We start from the raw sequence: 12,015 nt of genomic DNA, 5'->3' as shown, positions 1-12,015 counted from the left end.
GCGGTCCTCCTCACAGTCTGCGGGGCACCGACCAACAGCCTCATGAAGAATCTTCTGGCTCCGGTGAAACCAGCAGATAAGTCGTATGAGGAGCTGTGTACACTGTTTCGGGAGCATCTTAACCCGAGGGAGAGCGTGCTGATGGCGAGGTATCGGTTCCACACGTGCCAGCGATCTGAAGGTCAGGAAGTGGCGAGCTATGTCTCCGAGCTAAGGCAACTTGCAGGACAATGTGAGTTTGATGGCTACCTGGAGCAGATGCTCAGAGACTTTTTTGTACTGGACATTGGCCACGAGACCATCCTATGAAAACTTTTGACTGGAGAGACACCGACCCTCAGTAAGGCCATTGCGATAGCACAGGCGTTTATGTCCACCAGTGATAACACCAAACAAATCTCTCAGCACACAAGTGTTAGCAATGTTCATAAAATAACTGGAACTGTGTTTGCAAGCAGGAATGTACAGGGCAGAAACCACAAGTCTGCAACTGCCAGCAGGCCTCAGGTGACCCAGATGACTCAGAGTCCGCAACAAAGGATGAATGCAAGGCAATTCACATCTTGTTGGCGCTGCGGAGGATTCCATTCAGCCTATTCATGCCGCTTCAAAGGGTATGTTTTCAAGAGCTGTGGAACAATGGGGCACCTCCAACGAGCTTGCAGCTGCTAACCACCACGTGGCAGAGGAAGATCGGTCCATGGTGGATCAAAGCAATTTTGAGCCTCAGAGAGAGGAGGCAGATGCTGAAGTACACGGGGTGCACACATTTTCGACGAAATGTCCACCTATAATGATAATTGTAAAATTGAATGGCTTACCCGTAGCCATAGAACTGGACACTGCCGCTAGCCAATCCATCATGAGTAAAAAGATGTTTGAGAGACTGTGGTGCAACAAGGCACTCAGACCAGCCCTGAGCCCCATCCACAAGAAACTGAGAACGTACACCAAAGAGCTCATCACTGTCCTGGGCAGCGCCATGGTCAAGGTCACCTACGAGGGCACAGTGCACGAACTGCCACTCTGGATTGTCCCGGGCGATGGCCCCACATTGCTTGGAAGGAGCTGGCTGGGCAAAATCTGCTGGAACTGGGATGACATCCGAGCGCTATCACATGTCGATGAGGCCTCATGTACCCAGGTTCTTAACAAATTTCCTTCCCTTTTTGAGCCAGGCATTGGAAACTTTTCCGGGGCGAAGGTGCAGATCCACTTGGTCCCAGAGGCACGACCCATTCACCACAAGGCGCGAGCAGTACCTCACATGATGAGGGAGAGAGTGGAAATCGAGCTGGACAGGCTGCAATGCGAAGGCATCATCTCCCCAGTGGAATTCAGCAAGTGGGCCAGCCCGATTGTTCCAGTACTCAAAAGTGATGGCACAGTCAGGATTTGAGGCGATTATAAAGTAACTATTAATCGTTTCTCGCTACAGGACCAATACCCGCTACCTAAGGCAGACGACCTATTTGCGACGCTGGCAGGAGGCAAGACGTTCATCAGGCTCGACCTGACTTCGGCCTACATGATGCAGGAGCTGGAGGAGTCTTTGAAGGGCTTCACCTGCATCAACACGCACAAGGGACTGTTTATCTACAACAGATGCCCGCTTGGAATTCGGTCGGTTGCAGCGATCTTCCAGAGAAACATGGAGAGCCCACTCAAGTCGGTACCACGTACAGTGGTTTTTCAGGACGACATATTGGTCACGGGTCGGGACACTGTCGACCACCTACAAAACCTGGAGGAGGTCCTCCAGCGACTGGATCGTGTAGGGCTGCAGCTGAAAAGGTCGAAATGCAAACAGAAGTGGAGTTTTTGGGAAGACTTTTCGCAGCGGAAGGCATTCGGCCCACAGACACCAAGACAGAGGCGATCAGGAACGCACCCAGGCCACAGAATGTCACGGAACTGTGGTCGTTCCTGGGACTCCTCAACTATTTTGGTAACTTTCTACCGGGATTAAGCACCCTCTTATTGTGTTATTGCATAAAGGTGAGAAATGGGTATGGGAAAAAAAACAAGTAATTGCTTTTGAGAAAACCAGAAACATTTTATGCTCCAACAAGCTGCTTGTATTGTATAACCTGTGTAAAAGACTTGTGCTAGAATGTGATGCATCGCCATACGGAGTCGGGTGTGTATTACAACAAGCTAACGTTGCGGGGAAGTTGCAACCTGTCACCTATGCTTCCAGGAGCTTGTCTAAGGCTGAGAGGGCCGACAGCATGATTGAGAAAGAGGCATTAGCGTGTGTGTTCGGGGTAAAGAAAATGCATCAGTACCTGTTTGGCCTCAAATTTGAGCTGGAAACTGATCACAAGCCCCTCATATCCCTGTTCGCTGAAAATAAGGGGATAAATACTAATGCCTCAGCCCGCATACAAAGGTAGGCACTCACACTATCAGCATATAACTAGACCATCCGCCACAGGCCAGGCACTGAGAACTGTGCAGCTGCTCTCAGTCGGCTACCATTGCCCACCACGGGTTGGAAATGGCGCAGCCTGCAAACTTGTTGATGGTGGCGCAGCCCGCAGACTTGTTGATGGTCATGGAAGCATTTGAAACTGATAAATCACCTGTCACGGCCCACCAGATTGGGACTTGGATCAGCCAAGATCCTCTGCTGTACCTAGTAAAAAACTGTATACTGCATGGGAGCTAGGCCAGCATCCCCGTTGAAATGCAAGAGCCAATCAAGCCGTTCCAGTGGCGAAAGGACGAGCTGTCCATTCAGGCAGACTGCCTGTTGTGGGGTAACCATGTAGTGCTACCCAAAAAGGGCAGGGAGACGTTCATCTCGGATTTCTAGCACACACCCGGCTATAGTAATAATGAAAGCGATAGCCAGATCCCACGTGTGGTGGCCCGGCATCGACTCTGACTTAGAGTCCTGTGTGCGGCAATGCAGCGTGTGTGCTCAGTTGAGCAACGCGCCCAGAGAGGCACCACTAAGTTTGTGGTCCTGGCCCTCCAGACCATGGTCGAGGATCCATGTCGACTATGCGGGCCCGTTTCTCGGTAAAATGTTCCTGGTGGTGGTGGATGCTTTTTCTAAATGGATTGAATGTGAAATAATGTCGGGAAGCACCGCCACCGCCACCATTGAAAACCTGAGGGCCATGTTTGCCATCCACGGCCTGCCTGACATACTGGTCAGCGACAATGGGCCATGTTTCACCAGTGCCAAATTTTAAGAATTCATGACCCGCAATGGGATCAAACATGTCACCTCGGCCCCATTTAAACCAGCCTCCAATGGGCAGGCAGAGCGGGCAGTACAAACCATCCAACAGAGCCTTAAAAGAGTCCCGCCTGTCCCGAGTACTGCTCAGCTATCGCACGAGACCCCACTCGCTCACAGAGGTACCCCCGGCTGAGCTACTCATGAAAAGGACACTTGAAACCAAACTCTCGCTGGTTCACCCCAACCTGCATGATCAGGTAGCAAGCAGGCGGCAGTATTGTACAAGCCTCACCTTGTAAATAGTTTTCACTTTGAATTTGTGGGGGAGTGATGTTGTAGTCCCAAGGGATCCCAGCATCCCTTGTGAGCACTGTATATAAGCCGGCCCCTGAGGCCTGTTCCTCACTCTGGAGTGTCTTAATAAAGACTGAGGTCACTGTTACTTTAACTTCCCTGTGTGCAGCCTCATCTGTGTTAGGAACACAATACTCCGTATCTCAGGAGCGAGGACGTTTGCAAGGGCAAGATTGCGGTATTTGCCCATATCTTGCCCAGCAAATGTCCTCAAAACTCTCGCGCCTGATAAAAGCAGGCGCATAGCCTACTTTTACAGTCATAAGCGTCTTAAAACACACTTTAAACATGAAAAATAAAATTAAAAATACACATTTTATTTTTAAAAACCCTGCCCACTACGTTAAATTTATTTTAAACCATAATTTAAAAAACGTTTTAAAAACCCGGAAGAAAATGCTTTCTCTAAGATATTTATTAAGTTTAATTTCAATTCATTTTAATTATGTGAGGTGTTTTTTATTTTTTATTTGGTGTTATTGTGTTTGTTTTTTTCTCAATTAATAGCAATGAGAACTTGTAGATACGGAGTTCCCATTGCTATTAATTGAGAATACTGCACTTGATTGGTCGAGCAGTCACACGTGACTGCACCTTCTGCGTAGGAATCTCGAGGACGGAAGCGCGCTTCACAGCGCGGGAAGAAAAGGCCTCCCCTCCGGAATCTCAGGCTCCTTCCAGACCACCAGGTAATTTCATAGAAATGTTGCTGGTCGGAGACAATTGCCCGCGGGAAGCCTCCGACGGCAATTTCAGGGCCATTGTGTTACTAGTCTGAAACCTGTGGGTGTAGAATGTGACTCACCACTGGAATATACCTTGTTAAACTTCTTTACTGTGAACTGTACTCCAGCCATCAGCAGAGAGTTTTACAAATGTGTGCACATACACATCCGCAGAGCATTGCTTCCAGTCGGTAACTTTTTGATGTTTTGAGAGCACATTAAAAAGACCCTGTTGGCTATTCTTGCCTGACAATTGGATGACCGTCAGAAGAGATTCTGGTGGGTGCCTTGGAGACCTCTTTGATAATAATTCTGCTCTAGACAGGTGCTGTTCTGAAACTTGTAGTGAACGCTCCTTCCCTGGTTATAACCATCTTTACATTAGCCGGGAGGGTGGTTAGTCCTTTATGGGCTGTCAGGACCCATACGATGAAGGGGCACCGACACTCACCGGACTTGTAACCTGCTGGATGTCAATCCGATTTCAGAGCTGGGCTCCAGTCTCCACTCAGCCGGACTGTCTGAAACAGGGTTCAAATCCTGGACCTTTTAACCCAGAGGCAGGAATGCTACCACTAAGCCAAAGGCTTAAGCTGATGTCAATGTTAGGGTTGCCAACCCTCCAGGATTATCCTGGATTCTCCAGGAATTAAAGATTAATCTCCTGGACACCGCTGTGAGCAACCCATGAGGAAAATCATGGGGGCATGAAAACAGTTGTGTGTTTTTTTTTCATTTTCTTTGAACATTTTTGTTTATTAGTTATACAAAAATTGGAGATGGGAATAATCGCAGTTTGACTGGGAGGAGTGGTTGGAGCTAGCAGGAAAGGATGAACAGGCTGGTCTCTTCTCTCTTGAAAAGAGAAGGCTCAGGGGTGACCTAATAGAGGTCTTTGAAATGATGAACGGTTTTGATAGAGTAGATCCAGAGAAAGTGTTTCTACTTGTGGGGAAGAGCATAACTAGAGGCCATCAATATAAGATAGTCACCAAGAAACCCAATAGGGAATTCAGAAGAAACTTCTTTACCCAGAGAGTGGTGAGACTGTGGAACTCGCTACCACAGGGAGTGGTTGAAGCGAATAGTATGGATACATTTAAGGGGCGGTTAGAGAAGCATATTAGGGAGCAGGGAACAGAGGGTTATGCTGATAGGGATAGATGAGGAAGGATGGGAGGAGACTCGAGTGGAGCATAAACACTGGCATGGACTGGTTGGGCCCAATGGCCTGTTTCTGTGCTGTATATCCTGTGTAACTCTATTTAAACCTGCAGGAATATGTTCAACCAATAATGCGTTTCAAAATAATCATTTTACCCTTTGTAAGTGATGCTAAGGTGCTGGGTAGAGTGGTGCAGGTCCAATTTAGCAACTGGACTTCAGACATACACAGCATATCAGAACAGATAAAAACTGAGTGGAGCTACAGAGAGACAACCCGATGTTGCATAAATGGAGAACCCACAGCACAACCACATAGCGTCAGTTCTGAATCTAGGAAAATAATATTACATCAAAGCAAATACTCACTTTATCCCCGTAAAATAGTTTGCAATTAGCAACAGTCTTTGTATGCCAATGGATGGCAGTCTGTATAGTGACAGATCCAATTCTCGGTAGTTTTCTTCTGACATTTGCAAAACAAAAGCTAGCGCTGAGCACTGAGCAGGTGAGAGTCTCCCAGAAGAAAAGGTCCCGGATTTAAATGCAGCTTTTATTTCACTGAGGGCAGACATGTCACTTAATTCATTTAGGCAGTGCAGAATGTTAATGGTTTGTTCCGGAGGAATATTTGTCTGCAAGGTTTTTTTCAAGAATTTAACGATTTTCTTCGAATCATCTTTTACCTTGTTGTTCGTGTCATTTACAAGAAGCCCCTTCAAAAAGTCATGACTTTGCTTTGTGCCTAATCCACAAAGGAATCTGAGGAAAAACTCCTGACGACCCTTTCCATCTCTAGCCGCAGACTCGCAGGCTTCTTTACATATCTGGGAATAGCTGCGTTTTTCAAACATTTTGAAACTTTTCCCAAAGGCATTCTTTTTCTGGTTGTGAAAGGAAAGAAAAATATACAGAGCTGCAAAATATTCCTGTACTGCCAAATGGACAAAAGTGTAATCCGTTTCTTCAGATAAATCGTTGTCAGTGACAATCTCTTTGCAAAACCCACCACAAACGAACGAGAGTTCAAGTTTGTGTGCCTTCAATTCTGTCTCATTGAATAAGACTGTCTGGGAAACATTTTTGGAACTTTTTTCAAAGGCCAGCTTCCCCAGTTTGAAGATTGAATCGCGCTTTGAGTGCAGACATTTAGTCTGATCACCTTTTTGTACAAATTCGAGTTTTTCCTGTTGATATAGAATCAAATGAACCAGGAAGTGAGAATACACTTCTGTTAATGTCTGAGGTATTTCATCCTTCATTTCTTCAGATTTCAACACAGCTTCCAAAACAATGAACAAAATAGAGCAGAAGGCAGGGACAGAGCACATGAAAAACAGGCTTCTCTGTTTCTTCACAACTTGGATCAATTTTTTTGCCAGCTGCTGTTCTTTGCATCGCCTCCGGAAATAATCTTCCTTTTCCTGGTCTTGGAATCCTTTGATTTCAGTCATCCGGTCTATGTGGTTATGAGGAATGTTGTTTTTTGTTCCGGGCCGGGTAGTTATCCAAATGGAAGCCGAAGGAATAAGCTGCCGTTTGAGGAGATTGACGAGTAAAGTGTCAACTGTGACCGCCGTGGTCACATCTCGACACACGATGTGTTTGTTAAAATCGACATCGAGTTTACCGTCTGACAGCCCGTCAAAGATAAACAGGGATCGCATCGAGTCATTTGCCAAAATGTTCCCACACTTTTCCATATGTGGGTAGTGCATTTTGACAAGTTCAGGTAGAGTGGTGTCCTTTTTGTTTTCGGACAATAAACTGATCTCAGTGAAAGGAAACATAAATATGAAATCGTACTCGGACAGTGCACTGCCAGTGGCCCAATCATAAATTAGTTTCTGTACAAGAACTGATTTTCCAATGCCAGCTATCCCCTTTGTAACTACAGTCATGGGTGCTTTGTCCTGTCCAGGTGGTGGCTTGAAAATATGACCGAGTTCGATAAATGTATCTGCCGTCCCATCAGACTCAGCTTCATTAGGATTCTCGCTTTTTTTGCTTTCAGTAATGCCTACATTAATAAATCGCTCACACAGAAAAACTTGTTTTCCTCCTTGCCCCCCGTGTTCCATCATGTGTTCAAACCTTTCTCTTAATTTATTTTTGTGTGTCACTTTGAGATTTTCCAAATCAGCCTCTATGATGGAAGAGAAATGCAGAAATAAAAAGAAACAGTTCTCAAGATAAATGTGGAAGAGTCTCTTAGAACATAAGAACATAAGAAATAGGAACAGGAGTAGGCCATACAGCCCTTCGAGCCTGCTCTGCCATTCAATAAGATCATGGCTGATCTGATCATGGACTCAGCTCCACTTCCTTGCCCGCTCCCCATTACCCCTTATTCCCTTATCATTTAAGGAACTGTCTATTTCTGTCTTAAATTTATTCAATGACCCAGCTTCCACAGCTCTCTCAGGCAGCCAATTCCACAGATTTTCAACCCTCTCAGAGAAGAAATTTCTCCTCATCTCTGTTTTAAACGCGCGGCCCCTTATACTAAGATTATGCCCCCTAGTTTTAGTCTCCCCCATCAGTGGAAACATCCTCTCTGCATTCACATTGTCAAGCTCCCTCATAATCTTATACTTTTCGATAAGATCACCTCTCATTCTTCTGAATTCCAATGAGTAGAGGCCCAACCTCCTCAACCTTTTCTCATAAGTCAACCCCCTCATCCCTGGAATCAACTAGTGAACCTTCTCTGAACTGCCTTCAAAGCAAGTATATCCTTTCGTAAATATGGAAACCAAAACTGCATGCAGTATTCCAGGTGTGACCTCACCTATAACTTGTACAACTGTAGCAAGACTTCCCTGCTTTTATACTCCATTCCCTTTACAATAAAGGCCAAGATTCCATTGGCCTTCCTGATCACTTGCTGTACCTGCATACTATCCTTTTGTGTTTCATGCACAAGTACCCCCAGGTCCCGCTGTACTGCAGCACTTTGCAATCTTTCTCCATTTAAATAATAACTTGCTCTTTGGTTTTTTCTGCCAAAGTGCATGACCTCACACTTTCCAACATTATACTCCATCTGCCAAATTTTTGCCCACTCACTTAACCTGTCTATGTCCTTTTGCAGATTTTTTGTGCCTCCTCACACATTGCTTTTCCTCCCATCTTTGTATCGTCAACAAACTTGGCTACGTTACACTCAGTCCCTTCTTCCAAGTCGTTAATATAGATTGTAAATAGTTGGAGTCCCAGCACTGATCCCTGCGGCAGCCTCTTAGCTGCAAGTTGGTTCAACTGCCAGATCTGTTTTTTTACAATCGAGGAACAGTTTTCAAGAAGCCAGACTGCACTTGATTACAATCATTTGCAATAATGCAGGTCATTTCATGTAAAAAAAAAACAACCCAAGGCATTTTTCGAAGGCGATTGGACGGCAAGCAGAGGTTTGGGGGGAAGTTAGTGAGGATCAGAGGGTGTGAGCTGGATACAGGGCTGAGGTTTGGGGGGAAGTTAGTGAGGAGCAGAGGGTGTGAGCTGGATACAGGGCTGAGATTTGGGGGGAAGTTAGTGAGGAGCAGAGGGTGTGAGCTGGATACAGGGCTGAGGTTTGGGGGGAAGTTAGTGAGGAGCAGAGGGTGTGAGCTGGATACAGGGCTGAGGTTTGGGGGGAAGTTAGTGAGGAGCAGAGGGTGTGAGCTGGATACAGGGCTGAGGTTTGGGGGGAAGTTAGTGAGGAGCAGAGGGTGTGAGCTGGATACAGGGCTGAGGTTTGGGGGGAAGTTAGTGAGGAGCAGAAGGTGTGAGCTGGATACAGAGCTGAGGATTGGGGGGAAGTTAGTGAGGAGCAGAAGGTGTGAGCTGGATACAGAGCTGAGGATTGGGGTGAAGTTAGTGAGGAGCAGAAGGTGTGAGCTGGATACAGGGCTGAAGGAAGTTGCGAGCATAGAGGGAGGCAAGATCATGAGGGATTTATAAAAAAGGACAAAGATTTTGAAATCACAACGGTAGGGAATGGGGGGCCAGAGGAAGAGTGATAGTTGCACAGGAGTTAATATGAAATTGGATGCAGGAAGTGGAGTTCTGGATGAAATAAAAAAAGAAAGAGTTTCTTTTATATAGCGCCTATCACAACCACCGAATGCCTCAAGCACTTTACATCCAATGAAGTACTTTTGGAGTGTAGTCACTGTTGTAATGTGGAAAACACAGCAACCAATTTGTGCACAGCAGGCTCCCACAAACAGCAACGTGATAATGACCAGATAATTTGTTTGTTATAATGATTGAGGGATAAATATTGGCCAGAGCACTGGGGATAACTCCCCTGCTCTTCTTCGAATAATGCCGTGGGATCTTTTACATCCACCTGAGAGAGCAGATGGGGCCTTGGTTTAAAATCTTATCCAAAAACAGCACCTCCAACAGTGCAGCACTCTACTTGAGTGTCATCATAGAGTTTGTACTCAAGTTTCTGGAGTGGGACTTCAACACACAACCTTCTGACTCAGAGGCAAGCATGCTACCCACTGAGCCACAGAAATGCAAGGTAAAGCTTGGGAGCACACAAGAGGGGACATTACAGGAGTTGTGCTCTGGGGTGATGAATACATAAATGCAGATTTTGGTAGCAGATGTTGTGAGGCAGGACTAGCGGCAGCCAATATGATGGAAGCAGATGTAGACGGGCTTTCAGATAGTCTTGATGTGAAGTGTGAAGCTTGGAATCAAACAGGATACCAGGGTTGTGCACTGTTGGTCAAGCCTGTGCAACCAGACTGGATACAAAAAGAGCTTAGGACTAACGTGTACAATTTCCAATTGGAGCTGGAAAAAATGACCATAACTATAAGTTGAGCTGTATATCAAGCCACTTGCTAATCTTTCCATGACTGTGAGTTGATCACGGGACATCTATAAGGTACAATATGGAGGACATTTTTTGGGGAAAGTAACTGAAATCAACAAGATCCTGATGTGTAACATAATTTACTTGTATATTTACTAATAAACAATGCTATTTTAATACTTACTTGTAAGTTCTTTTTCATGGGACCCTGAAAATTTAAAAAAACATTTCATGAACAAAAGTATCCTGAAAAATTTAGAAGTATCCAAATTTTTCAGCAAACACAACTGATAATGAAAAATTAGATTACCTCCATATTGGTGAACAATTGTCTTGTTGTCCATGGAGAGTGACACAGGGCCAGAGATATGATCACTTTGGATATTGGGTGCAAACAGTTTTCCACCACTTGTGACTGACTGCTGATTTTCAATCTTGTGGCCTTAATTATATTAACAATTTTAAATAATAAATAAATGTATAAAAACCTGCTTTATTCTCAAACAAACTTGTTGTTGAACTTTAAGAATATATTAAAAAAATACATTTAATTAGTTTTTAGTAGTTTTGCTAATTTACGATAACCTGCCTCTAAAAGCACATTTCTCAATAAGCTTCTGGAAATTTACCTACAAATGTATATTTACATTAAGTTGCTCCTAAATAAATTTATTGTTAGCTCATTTGCATAACTATTTTGTTACAAACATATTTGTTGACGTACCTGTCGCCATGGTGCAGATTTGTGGATCAGTACACTAAAAAATGGAAAACTCTGAAAGGAAAAATATCCACAAACAGTAAGTTTTGTTTTTGAATAGTGTTAAGATTGTATTTTATTTTTTATTTAATGCGTAATCACAGTACGAAAAAAATAGCAATTTCTAATCATGAAACAACAGTTACTTTATGTGGTATGTGTTACAATTTTATTTCTTTCTACCCTCACTTACTGTTGATTTTTTGCCTCCTGGATGGTAGATCAGTCTCCTGGTGAGTCCCAATTTCCTAGGCCTTTGAGAGTGTCTTCACTACGCTTACTATCTACATAATACACTTGGAACAATGAACAGAAAACAATTTTTAAGTTACAGGAACCACTCTTATGTTTCTGCAAGATATATCTCCTGTCCTTGATAAATGATACATCACATTTGTGCTTAATCTAGTTTTAAATATTAAGCAAATCTATCAAATTAATAATCAACAAGTGAATATGTAACAATATAACACACACACTGTAGAAATGCTGTTCTCTATTGCCTGAAAGGGGGAAATAACCAAACTTGACAAATCACCTGTTATATAGAAAGCTGTCCTTATTTCTTGGCTCCTTATGAGCTGATCAGCCGTGATCTTGTTGAATGGCGGAGCAGGCTCGAGGGGCTGGATGGCCTACTCCTGTTCCTAATTTTTATATTCTATGAGGGTGGAGAAACAACTGCCCTTGGCCACGGACCCAGATCTCAGGGCCCCTTCAGAAGCACTGACAGTCAGAAAAGTAAGATTGTCTTGGTCTGTAGACCCAGGTGAGAGAGTATGAATGAGAAGGTCTTTAAGAGCCTCCAATGTTTTCATGTTCTCATCATTTTCCTCTTCATATAGGTATTCCAATTATCATGCCCCGAGTGCAAAGCAGTACTTTAAGTGGAGCTTGGTAAAACTAGCCGCAAAAATCCTAACAACCTCCAAACTACTAAACAATTTGATTTTCAGGCAAAGTAACACCAACCTTCAATAGCAGCACACAAAATGGCCTCCTCAAT

At 44.3% G+C, this 12,015-nt stretch overlaps 1 protein-coding gene across 1 annotated transcript in view; it reads right to left on the bottom strand.

Moving 5' to 3' along the window:
* The window catches only part of LOC139266314 (NACHT, LRR and PYD domains-containing protein 3-like), a 30,489-nt gene extending 19,506 nt beyond the window's left edge, over positions 1 to 10,983 (bottom strand). Inside the window, exons 1-4 of the mRNA XM_070884135.1 lie at positions 10,974 to 10,983; positions 10,560 to 10,691; positions 10,434 to 10,457; positions 5,806 to 7,582 (exon numbers count right to left, since the gene is read on the bottom strand). Of these exons, the coding sequence (XP_070740236.1) occupies positions 5,806 to 7,582; positions 10,434 to 10,457; positions 10,560 to 10,691; positions 10,974 to 10,983 (1,943 nt within the window). The remainder of the gene's footprint in view (positions 1 to 5,805; positions 7,583 to 10,433; positions 10,458 to 10,559; positions 10,692 to 10,973) is intronic.
* Positions 10,984 to 12,015: the final 1,032 nt, after the last annotated feature.

This window comes from Pristiophorus japonicus, chromosome 6 (genome assembly GCF_044704955.1).
Source record: "Pristiophorus japonicus isolate sPriJap1 chromosome 6, sPriJap1.hap1, whole genome shotgun sequence".
NCBI classification, from domain to species: domain Eukaryota; kingdom Metazoa; phylum Chordata; class Chondrichthyes; family Pristiophoridae; genus Pristiophorus; species Pristiophorus japonicus.
Note: the sequence above shows the minus strand (reverse complement) of the source record. Positions and strands in the feature narration are given on the sequence as shown.